General features: G+C 41.5%; 1 protein-coding gene across 2 annotated transcripts in view; it reads left to right on the plus strand.

Moving 5' to 3' along the window:
- RAD50 (RAD50 double strand break repair protein) overlaps window positions 1–12490 on the plus strand; it is a 214321-nt gene that overhangs the window by 160426 nt on the left and 41405 nt on the right. For both annotated transcript variants that reach the window (XM_069763946.1, XM_069763947.1), the window contains exon 21: window positions 4896–5023. In XM_069763946.1, the coding sequence (XP_069620047.1) occupies window positions 4896–5023 (128 nt within the window). The remainder of the gene's footprint in view (window positions 1–4895; window positions 5024–12490) is intronic.

A 12490-nucleotide genomic window follows, 5' to 3' on the forward strand; every position in this document is an offset into this window, starting at 1 on the left:
AAACAGTGGTTTACCTCCACATATGGGGTATCAGCGGACTCAGGAGAAACTGGACAACAACTTTTGGGGTCAAATTTCTCCTGTTACCCTTGGGAAAATAAAAAATTGTGGGCTAAAAAATCATTTTTGAGAAAAGAAAAATTATGTTTTATTTTCATGGCTCTGTGTTATAAACTTCTGTGAAGCACTTGGGGGTTCAAAGTGCTCACCACACATCTAGATTAGTTCCTTTGGGGGTCTAGTTTCCAAAATGGGGTCACTTGTGGGGGAGCTCCAATGTTTAGGCACACAGGGGCTCTCCAAACGCGACATGGTGTCCGCTAATGATTGGAGCTAATTTTCCATTTAAAAAGCCAAATGGCGTGCCTTCCCTTCCGAGCCCTGCCGTGCGCCCAAACAGTGGTTTACCCCCACATATAAGGTATCGGCGTTCTCAGGACAAACTGGACAACAACATTTGGGGTCCAATTTCTTTTGTTACCCTTGGGAAAATAGGAAATTCCAGGCTAAAAAATCATTTTTGAGGAAAGAAAAATTATTTTTTATTTTCATGGCTCTGCGTTATAAACTTCTGTGAAGCACTTGGGGGGGTTCAAAGTGCTCACCACACATCTAGATTAGTTCCTTGGGGGGTCTAGTTTCCAAAATGGGGTCACTTGTGGGGGAGCTAAAATGTTTAGGCACACAGGGGCTCTCCAAACGCGACATGGTGTCCGCTAACGATTGGAGATAATTTTCCATTCAAAAAGTTAAATGGCGCGCCTTCCCTTCCGAGCCTTGCCGTGTGCCCAAACAGTGCTTTACCCCCACATATGAGGTATCGGCGTACTCGGGAGAAATTGCCCAACAAATTTGAGGATCCATTTTATCCTATTGCCCATGTGAAAATGAAAAAATTGAGGCTAAAAGAAATTTTTTGTGAAAAAAAAAGTACTTTTTCATTTTTACGGATCAATTTGTGAAGCACCTGAGGGTTTAAAGTGCTCACTAGGTATCTAGATAAGTTCCTTTGGGGGTCTAGTTTCCAAAATGGGGTCACTTGTGGGGGAGCTCCAATGTTTAGGCACACGGGGGCTCTCCAAACGCGACATGGTGTCCGCTAAAGAGTGGAGCCAATTTTTCATTCAAAAAGTCAAATGGCGCTCCTTCCCTTCCGAGCCCTGCCGTGCGCCCAAACAGTGGTTTACCCCCACATGTAAGGTATCAGCGTACTGAGGACAAATTGGACAACAACTTTCGTGGTTCAGTTTCTCCTTTTACCATTGGGAAAATAAAAAAGTGTTGCTAAAAGATCATTTTTGTGACTAAAAAGTTAAATGTTCATTTTTTCCTTCCATGTTGCTTCTGCTGCTGTGAAGCACCTGAAGGGTTAATAAACTTCTTGAATGTGGTTTTGAGCACCTTGAGGGGTGCAGTTTTTAGAATGGTGTCACTTTTAGGTATTTTCAGCTATATAGACCCCTCAAACTGACTTCAAATGTGAGGTGGTCCCTAAAAAAAATGGTTTTGTAAATTTCGTTGTAAAAATGAGAAATTGCTGGTAATATTTTAACCCTTATAACTTCCTAGCAAAATAAAATTTTGTTTCCAAAATTGTGCTGATGTAAAGTAGACGTGTGGGAAATGTTATTTATTAACTATTTTGTGTCACATAACTCTCTCGTTTAATAGAATAAAAATTAAAAATGTGAAAATTGCGAAATTTTAAAAATTTTCGCCAAGTTTCCGTTTTTATTACAAATGAACGCAGAATTTATTGACCTAAATTTACCACTAACATGAAGCCCAATATGTCACGAAAAAACAATCTCAGAACCGCTAGGATCCGTTGAAGCGTTCCTGAGTTATTACCTCATAAAGGGACACTGGTCAGAATTGCAAAAAACGGCCAGGTCATTAAGGTCAAAATAGGCTGGGTCATGAAGGGGTTAAGCTGTATATTTCAGCTGTCATGTGCCTGGAAAGGTGCGGGCCCAGTGCCGGAGCCCACACCAGGCAGTTGGAGTCCGACATCAGTGTACTATTAAGCCCAGTGTCGGAAAGGGGTTAATTTACTTGTGACAAATCTGCAGCACTTCTGCTGCCACATCTGCACTTTTTTCCCATTCTGTAATGGATCCACCCCATTGAGGGCACCTGCACACATAAAGGTTTTGATGTTAAAAGATTTTCCACTCAGTGATCTGAAACAACCACATTCAAATTAAAGGAACAGATTTTCAGTTTCAGAAATTCTTGCAACAAAACTGGAGCTTGGGAATTCACCCTAAGGCTATTTTCGAACGTTGTGTTTTTGTTGCATTTTTTATGCAAATTAAAAACTGCATCTTACACTAACGGCAAAAGCTATGAAATTTCAGTAATCTCATGCACACACCGGAATACTGCTGCGTTTTTGAACACTCACTTTTTGCAGCGTTATTCACCCATACAAAGCAATAAGTGCAAAAACACACTTTTTGGTGCAGAAAATTCATGAACAACAGGCACTAAACTGTATGAGCATGAAAGACGCAGCCAAAAAAACGCAGCAAAACCTGCTATTTTTTAAAACGGCGTCTTTACTGCCAAGACAGCAGGTTTTGCCTGCAGCAAAAAAGCAACATGTGAACCTAGCCATAAGGTCCTCTATACCACTGTGAATTCAAGGTATGTCACAATGTGCCCACACAAAATCTTAAAATGCAAGGGGGTTTTCCAAGAGCATAAAAAATTGCTAGAGTCCGTCAATGTGAATAAACAACTAAATAACCTATCTATGCTCACTTAAACAACTTGCATAATTTATATCCATGTAACTTCTACAGCCAATCAGTGATCTCAGGCCAAACATGTAGGCAACATTGCTGATGCCAGGCTGCAGCAGTTGTGTGAATATATAGCACTTGATTTCTGACAACAAAAAAACCCACTGCAGTGGGAATGGTAGGGACCACCAGAGTACCGTAAATGTTTTTATTCTAAAATATTCCTTGCTGTTAGTTTTTTGTGAACCCTAGACAGTCCCTTAAAAATATTATTTCCACACGTTTAGACTTTTAGGACTCTGTATTGCATTCCTGCTCTTAAGGTATAGCGTAAAAATTTGTGAAACTATTTACATAGTCACATACAGTAAGACTGCTATCATTGACTGATGGACGTGGTAACAGATTAGATGGGAAATTGCTGAAATTACTCAGATCTCCTTTATTTAAATGAAACCTGTCAGGTCGGCCAAACACTTTTAAACTGTATTCATGGCCTTTTACTCCTTTATTCAGATATCCCAGTAATGTTTTTACCTGCTCTCACTGTTTTTAGCGGCAGCAGGTGTCGACTGATGGGAGCAGTAGTCCCATCAGCTGACACCAGTGGCCGGAGGTAAACTTTATAACTCTAATCACAGCTGCGCGCTCATGCTTTCTTTTGACAGCGTGGGATGATTTTACAGCCAATCAGAAGCGGTGTTTGCCGCGCTGTCATGCACGTGACAGCATGGCAAACACTGGATGTTTGGGACCCCATTCAAGTGAATGGGTTTTGGATTTGTGTCCTGGTACTGTTCCGGTACCTGAACCCGAATTTTTTGTAACTGTTCGGCCAACTCGTCGGACTCCAACATCCAGGGGTCTGCCGATCTCTAGTACTGAGACATTCTTGATAATAATCTACTGCCTTCTACCAGGATGATGAAGATGAAAGGAGGGTGGACATTTCAGCAAGGCAAATCCCAAACACACAGCCAAGGAAACTCACAATTGATTTCAGAGAAAGAAAATGAAGCTGCTAGAATGGTCCAGCCAATCACCTGACCTGAATCCAATAGAAAATTTATGGAAGGAACTAAAGGTCGGAGTTTATAGAAGAAGCCCAGGGAACCTTCAGGATGTGAAGAGTGTTTGTGTTGAATGAATGGGCCAAAATCACACCTGAGCAATGCATGGAACTAGTTTCCCCTTAAAGTAGAAGTCTTGAAGCTGTCATCACCAACAAAGGCTTTTGTGCAAAGTGTTAAATGAATTTTAAAAAGCGTGTTCTATACTTTTTCTCATTTCTCATTATTACACATAACTTAATTTATGGACATCTATGATGTGATTTCTTTCGCTTGTAGATTGGATGGGTTGTTACCAACATCTGGTGAGAATTTCATGTGAATAGCACCTTTAGAAATATATTTGCTTAAAAAATGAGTGATGTGTTCAATATTATTTCACCTGCTGTACATTGTGTTTAAAGTCTGCCTCTGTAAGCACAAGGACAAACCTACTGTCTCCCGCTACCCTGTACCTTTATTCTGCTGCTGCCAGAGACATCCTCTTAGTACAATGTACTTTATATTACATTTTTTAGCACCTTTTTATACTGAGAATTACTCTTTAGTACATTGGATTGTTTAACCTTAGTTCTACTCCGGTGAATTTTAATATTTGTTTGTTAGGATTGTAAATGTAATAATGGTAGTAACTGGGTCTCTGTCTTGTCTGGGTTTCAGCATTGCTCCGGTCCTTTCCGGCGTCTTTAACCTGCTGGCTCACTGTGTGGAGCGGAGGTCCATTTCTCAATGTAAGTCTATGAGGCTCTCTAGGCTTGTCATGAGTCGCTTAGATTTTCATTCAGAAAATTAAAATAAGCAACCTTCCTTCCATACAAAAGACACTACGTGATTTGACAGGTCACAATCGCTGTCAAGCGACACCGGAGTGCTGCTAAAAACTGCAAAAGACGTTGACTGGTGAATGTATTACTGCCATCGTTATATTTACACACATGATCCCTAACAAACGGCAAGTAACATTTATTTTTTTACAAGAATTGGGCTTAAAAACATTTTTATATTGAGATGATTCCAGAAAAAGTGGTAATCAATGTGACAGTGAAAGTTAACTTACAGCCTACTTTCCTGTACTTAGATTCAGGAAAGATGTCTCCAAGACAACCTAACTCTGAGAAAAAGAAAAGAAGAACTTAAGAAGGTTGACGAGGAAAGAACCAGACTATTAAGAGAGATGGGACAGATGAATGCTATGCAACTTAGAAAGTAAGTATGGTTTGATGTTTTTATTTATTACTTAACCACTATTGGAACAAAATTTTGTTAAAACTATTTGACATATCACAGTTGGTGTCATGCAGCCGTGGCGACTTGAGCATTTTTTTAAAGACACGAGCGTGCTCGGATAACACTTTATCCAAGCACGCTCGCTCATCACTAATCACAGGTAACTATTTCAATGCTAGTTTCTTGACTTTTTTTTAGTAAACTATACATTTAAAAGTTCATTCTACCTTTTTTTATATTGATAAATAAATAATACAATTAGCGCAAGGGATGCATGGGGAGTCGCCTTGTACATCAGCATTTCTGCGTGTATACATTTTACCCTTAACCAATTTGTTACATGTAAAATACCATGTCAACAAGCTAATTTTAACATAGGAAAAATACATATAAAGCAAATACAAAATACCATCATGGAAAGAAATCTTTAACTTAATAAATACATTGGGGAAAGATGAGATTAGAATGTCCCCACAAGTTCCCTTCCCATTCTTATCCTGATCCTTCTCTTTACTATTTAATTTTTCTTTCTTTTCTCCTCTTAGTTTCCTCCCCATTTTTTTTTATCCCCTACAGTCCTTTTTCCTTCCTATTTCTTTAACTACATTCCCTCTTCTTGCCATAACCAACATTCCTCGTCCCCATCTTTCCCTCTTTTATCCTGCCCATTTTCAGTTCTTGTATTGTAACATAGTAACATAGTTTTTAAGGCTGAAGGAAGACCTTAAGTCCATCTAGTTCAACCCATAGCCTAACCTAACATGCCCTAACATGTTGATCCAGAGGAAGGCAAAAAAAACCATGTGGCAAACACTAAGCTCCACATTGGGGATAAAAATTCCTTCCCGTATTTCATACATATTTTTGCTGTCTTCCCTTACCTTTACCTTCCCTTGTCTATATACATAATTGTCTAAGGGTCACTTCCGTCTGTCTGTCTGTCCTTCTGTCACGGTTATTCATTCGCTGATTGGTCTCGGCAGCTGCCTGTCATGGCTGCCGCGACCAATCAGCGACGGGCACAGTCCGATTAGTTACTCCCCTGCACTCACTGCCTGGCGCCCGCTCCATAATCCCCTCCACTCACCGCTCACACAGGGTTAATGGCAGCGGTAACAGCCCGCGGTGTAACGCACTCCGTTACCGCTGCAATTAACCCTGTGTGTCCCCAACTATTTACTATTAACCTCTCTGTGACCTTAGACGTACTATCCCGTCGAGGTGCCCTGGGCTTATCTGACCCTGGACGGGATAGTACGTCATAGCGATCGGCAGCGCTCACGGGGGGAGCGCCGCCGATCGCGGCCGGGTGTCAGCTGCTTATCGCAGCTGACTTCCGGCACTATGTGCCAGGAGCGGTCACGGACCGCCCCCGGCACATTAACCCCTGGCACACCGCGATCAAACATGATCGCGATGTGCCGGCGGTGCAGGGAAGCATCGCGCAGGGAGGGGGCTCCCTGCGGGCTTCCCTGAGACCCCCGCAGCAACGCGATGTGATCGCGTTGCTGCGGGGGTCTCACCTCCCTCCCTGCCTGCTGGAGCCCCGGATCCAAGATGGCCGCGGATCCGGGTCCTGCAGGGAGGGAGGTGGCTTCACAGAGCCTGCTCAGAGCAGGCACTGTGAAGGCTGCAGCGCTGCATGTCATAGTAACATAGTAACATAGTTAGTAAGGCCGAAAAAAGACATTTGTCCATCCAGTTCAGCCTATATTCCATCATAATAAATACCCAGATCTACGTCCTTCTACAGAACCTAATAATTGTATGATACAATATTGTTCTGCTCCAGGAAGACATCCAGGCCTCTCTTGCACCCCTCGACTGAGTTCGCCATCACCACCTCCTCAGGCAAGCAATTCCAGATTCTCACTGCCCTAACAGTAAAGAATCCTCTTCTATGTTGGTGGAAAAACCTTCTCTCCTCCAGACGCAAAGAATGCCCTCTTGTGCCCGTCACCTTCCTTGGTATAAACAGATCCTCAGCTAGATATTTGTATTGTCCCCTTATATACTTATACATGGTTATTAGATCGCCCCTCAGTCGTCTTTTTTCTAGACTAAATAATCCTAATTTCGCTAATCTATCTGGGTATTGTAATTCTCCCATCCCCTTTATTAATTTTGTTGCCCTCCTTTGTACTCTCTCTAGTTCCATTATATCCTTCCTGAGCACCGGTGCCCAAAACTGGACACAGTACTCCATGTGCGGTCTAACTAGGGATTTGTACAGAAGCAGTATAATGCTCTCATCATGTGTATCCAGACCTCTTTTAATGCACCCCATGATCCTGTTTGCCTTGGCAGCTGCTGCCTGGCACTGGCTGCTCCAGGTAAGTTTATCATTAACTAGGATCCCCAAGTCCTTCTCCCTGTCAGATTTACCCAGTGGTTTCCCGTTCAGTGTGTAATGGTGATATTGATTCCCTCTTCCCATGTGTATAACCTTACATTTATCATTGTTAAACCTCATCTGCCACCTTTCAGCCCAAGTTTCCAACTTATCCAGATCCATCTGTAGCAGAATACTATCTTCTCTTGTATTAACTGCTTTACATAGTTTTGTATCATCTGCAAATATCGATATTTTACTGTGTAAACCTTCTACCAGATCATTAATGAATATGTTGAAGAGAACAGGTCCCAATACTGACCCCTGCGGTACCCCACTGGTCACAGCGACCCAGTTAGAGACTATACCATTTATAACCACCCTCTGCTTTCTATCACTAAGCCAGTTACTAACCCATTTACACACATTTTCCCCCAGACCAAGCATTCTCATTTTGTGTACCAACCTCTTGTGTGGCACGGTATCAAACGCTTTGGAAAAATCGAGATATACCACGTCCAATGACTCACCGTGGTCCAGTCTATAGCTTACCTCTTCATAAAAACTGATTAGATTGGTTTGACAGGAGCGATTTCTCATAAACCCATGCTGATATGGAGTTAAACAGTTATTCTCATTGAGATAATCCAGAATAACATCCCTCAGAAACCCTTCAAATATTTTACCAACAATAGAGGTTAGACTTACTGGCCTATAATTTCCAGGTTCACTTTTAGAGCCCTTTTTGAATATTGGCACCACATTTGCTATGCGCCAGTCCTGCGGAACAGACCCTGTCGCTATAGAGTCACTAAAAATAAGAAATAATGGTTTATCTATTACATTACTTAGTTCTCTTAGTACTCGTGGGTGTATGCCATCCGGACCCGGAGATTTATCTACTTTAATCTTATTTAGCCGGTTTCGCACCTCTTCTTGGGTTAGATTGGTGACCCTTAATATAGGGTTTTCATTGTTTCTTGGGATTTCACCTAGCATTTCATTTTCCACCGTGAATACCGTGGAGAAGAAGGTGTTTAATATGTTAGCTTTTTCCTCGTCATCTACAACCATTCTTTCCTCACTATTTTTTAAGGGGCCTACATTTTCAGTTTTTATTCTTTTACTATTGATATAGTTGAAGAACAGTTTGGGATTAGTTTTACTCTCCTTAGCAATGTGCTTCTCTGTTTCCTTTTTGGCAGCTTTAATTAGTTTTTTAGATAAAGTATTTTTCTCCCTATAGTTTTTTAGAGCTTCAATGGTGCCATCCTGCTTTAGTAGTGCAAATGCTTTCTTTTTACTGTTAATTGCCTGTCTTACTTCTTTGTTTAGCCACATTGGGTTTTTCCTATTTCTAGTCCTTTTATTCCCACAAGGTATAAACCGCTTACACTGCCTATTTAGGATGTTCTTAAACATTTCCCATTTATTATCTGTATTCTCATTTCTGAGGATATTGTCCCAGTCTACCAGATTAAGGGCATCTCTAAGCTGTTCAAACTTTGCCTTCCTAAAGTTCAATGTTTTTGTGACTCCCTGACAAGTCCCCCTAGTGAAAGACAGGTGAAACTGCACAATATTGTGGTCGCTATTTCCTAAATGCCCAACCACCTGCAGATTTGTTATTCTGTCAGGTCTATTAGATAGTATTAGGTCTAAAAGTGCTGCTCCTCTGGTTGGATTCTGCACCAATTGTGAAAGATAATTTTTCTTGGTTATTAGCAGAAACCTGTTGCCTTTATGGGTTTCACAGGTTTCTGTTTCCCAGTTAATATCCGGGTAGTTAAAGTCCCCCATAACCAGGACCTCATTATGGGTTGCAGCTTCATCTATCTGCTTTAGAAGTAGACTTTCCATGCTTTCTGTTATATTTGTGGGTTTGTAACAGACCCCAATGAGAATTTTGTTACCATTTTTCCCTCCATGAATTTCAACCCATATGGACTCGACATCCTCATTCCCTTCGCTAATATCCTCCCTTAAAGTGGACTTTAGACAAGACTTTACATAGAGACAAACCCCTCCTCCTCTCCGATTTTTACGATCCTTTCTAAACAGACTGTAACCCTGTAAGTTAACTGCCCAGTCATAGCTTTCATCTAACCATGTCTCGGTTATTCCCACTATGTCAAAGTTACCTGTAGATATTTCTGCTTCTAGTTCTTCCATCTTGTTTGTCAGGCTTCTGGCGTTTGCGAGCATGCAGTTTAGAGGATTTTGTTTTGTTCCAATCTCCTCACTGTGGATTGTTTTAGAAATGTTCTTACCTCCCTTCTGAGTATGTTTTCCTGGGTCGTCTTTGTTCGAGTCTAATGTTTTTCTTCCCGTCCCCTCTTCTTCTAGTTTAACGCCCTCCTGATGAGTGTAGCGAGTCTTCTGGCGAATGTGTGTTTCCCAGGTTTGTTGAGGTGTAGTCCGTCTCTGGCGAGGAGTCCATCATACCAGTAATTCACACCGTGGTCCAGGAATCCAAATCCTTGTTGTCTGCACCATCGTCTTAGCCAGTTGTTTGCATCAAGGATCCTGTTCCATCTCCTGGTGCCATGCCCGTCTACTGGAAGGATAGAAGAAAAAACTACCTGTGCATCCAGTTCCTTTACTTTCTTCCCCAACTCTTCAAAGTCCTTGCAGATTGTCGGTAGGTCCTTCCTTGCCGTGTCATTGGTGCCAACATGTATCAGAAGAAATGCTGTGCACACTGTCAGATCACTGATCTGTGATGTCCCCACCTGGGACAAAGTAAAAAAGTTTTAAAAAAATTTCCAAATCTGTAAAAAAAAATAAAAAAAAATATTCCAAAATAATGAAAAAAATATATATATTATTCCCATAAATACATTTCTTCATCTAAATAAAAAAAAAAAACAATAAAAGTACACATATTTAGTATCGCCGCGTCCGTAACGACCCGACCTATAAAACTGGCCCACTAGTTAACCCCTTCAGTAAACACCGTAAGGGGAAAAAAAAAAACGAGGCAAAAAACAACGCTTTATTATCATACCGCCGAACAAAAAGTGGAATAACACGCGATCAAAAAGACAGATATAAATAACCATGGTACCGATGAAAACGTCATCTTGTCCCGCAAAAAACGAGCCGCCATACAGCATCATCAGCAAAAAAATAAAAAAGTTATAGTCCTGAGAATAAAGCGATGCAAAAATAATTATTTTTTCTGTAAAATAGTTTTTATCGTATAAAAGCGCCAAAACATAAAAAAATGATATAAATGAGGTATCGCTGTAATCGTACTGACCTGAAGAATAAAACTGCTTTATCAATTTTACCAAACGCGGAACGGTATAAACGCCTCCCCCAATAGAAATTCATGAATAGCTGGTTTTTGGTCATTCTTCCTCACAAAAATCGGAATAAAAAGCGATCAAAAAATGTCACGTGCCCGAAAATGTTACCAATAAAAACGTCAACTCGTCCCGCAAAAAACAAGACCTCACGTGACTCTGTGGACCAAAATATGGAAAAATTATAGCTCTCAAAATGTGGTATTGCAAAACATATTTTTTGCAATGAAAAGCGTCTTTCAGTGTGTGACGGCTGCCAATCATAAAAATCCGCTAAAAAACTCGCTATAAAAGTAAATCAAACCCGCCTTCATCACCCCCTTAGTTAGGGAAAAATAAAAAAAAATGTATTTATTTCCATTTTCCCATTAGGGCTAGGGTTAGGATTAGGGCTAGGGTTAGGGCTAGGGTTAGGGCTAGGGTTAGGGTTGGGGCTACAGTTAGGGTTGGGGCTAAAGTTAGGGTTAGGGTTTAGATTACATTTACAGTTGGGAATAGGGTTGGGATTAGGGTTAGGGGTGTGTCAGGGTTAGAGGTGTGGTTAGGGTTACCGTTGGAATTAGGGTTAGGGGTGTGTTTGGATTAGGGTTTCAGTTATAATTGGGGGGTTTCCACTGTTTAGGCACATCAGGGGCTCTCCAAACACGACATGGCGTCCGATCTCAATTCCAGCCAATTCTGCGTTGAAAAAGTAAAACAGTGCTCCTTCCCTTCCGAGCTCTCCCGTGTGCCCAAACAGGGGTTTACCCCAACATATGGGGTATCAGCGTACTCAGGACAAATAGGACAACAACTTTTGGGGTCCAATTTCTCCTGTTACCCTTGGGAAAATACAAAACTGGGGGCTAAAAAATAATTTTTGTGGGAAAACAAAAAGATTTTTTATTTTCACGGCTCTGCGTTATAAACTGTAGTGAAACACTTGGGGGTTCAAAGTTCTCACAACACATCTAGATAAGTTCATTGAGGGGTCTAGTTTCCAATATGGGATCACTTGTGGGGGGTTAGGGGCTCTGCAAACGCAATGTGACGCCTGCAGACCAATCCATCTAAGTCTGCATTCCAAATGATGCTCCTTCCCTTCCGAGCCCTCCCATGCGCCCAAACGGTGGTTCCCCCCCACATATCGGGTATCAGCGTACTCAGGACAAATTGGACAACAACATTTAGGGTCCAATTTCTCCTGCTAACCTTGGAAAAATACAAAACTGGGGGCTAAAATATAATTTTTGTGGAAAAAAAATTATTTTTTATTTGCACGGCTCTGCGTTATAAACTGTAGTGAAATACTTGGGGGTTCAAAGCTCTCACAACACATCAAGATGAGTTCCTTAGGGGGTCTACTTTCCAAAATGGTGTCACTTGTGGGGGGTTTCTACTGTTTAGGTACATTAGGGGCTCTGCAAACGCAATGTGACGCCTGCAGACCATTCCATCTAAGTCTGCATTCCAAATGGCGCTCCTTCCCTTCCGAGCCCTCCCATGCGCCCAAACGGTGGTTCCCCCCCCCCACATATGGGGTATCAGCGTACTCAGGACAAATTGGACAACAACTTTTGGGGTCCAATTTCTCCTGTTACTCTTGGGAAAATACAAAACTGGGGGCTAAAAAATAATTTTTGTGGGAAAAAAATTTTGTTTTATTTTTATGGCTCTGCATTATAAACTTCTGTGAAGCCCTTGGTGGGTCAAAGTGCTCACCACACCTCTAGATAAGTTCCTTAGGGGGTCTACTTTCCAAAATGGTGTCACTTGTGGGGGGTTTCAATGTTTAGGCACATCAGTGGCTCTCCAAACGCAACATGG

Source organism: Ranitomeya imitator, chromosome 4 (genome assembly GCF_032444005.1).
Source record: "Ranitomeya imitator isolate aRanImi1 chromosome 4, aRanImi1.pri, whole genome shotgun sequence".
Classification (NCBI taxonomy): domain Eukaryota; kingdom Metazoa; phylum Chordata; class Amphibia; order Anura; family Dendrobatidae; genus Ranitomeya; species Ranitomeya imitator.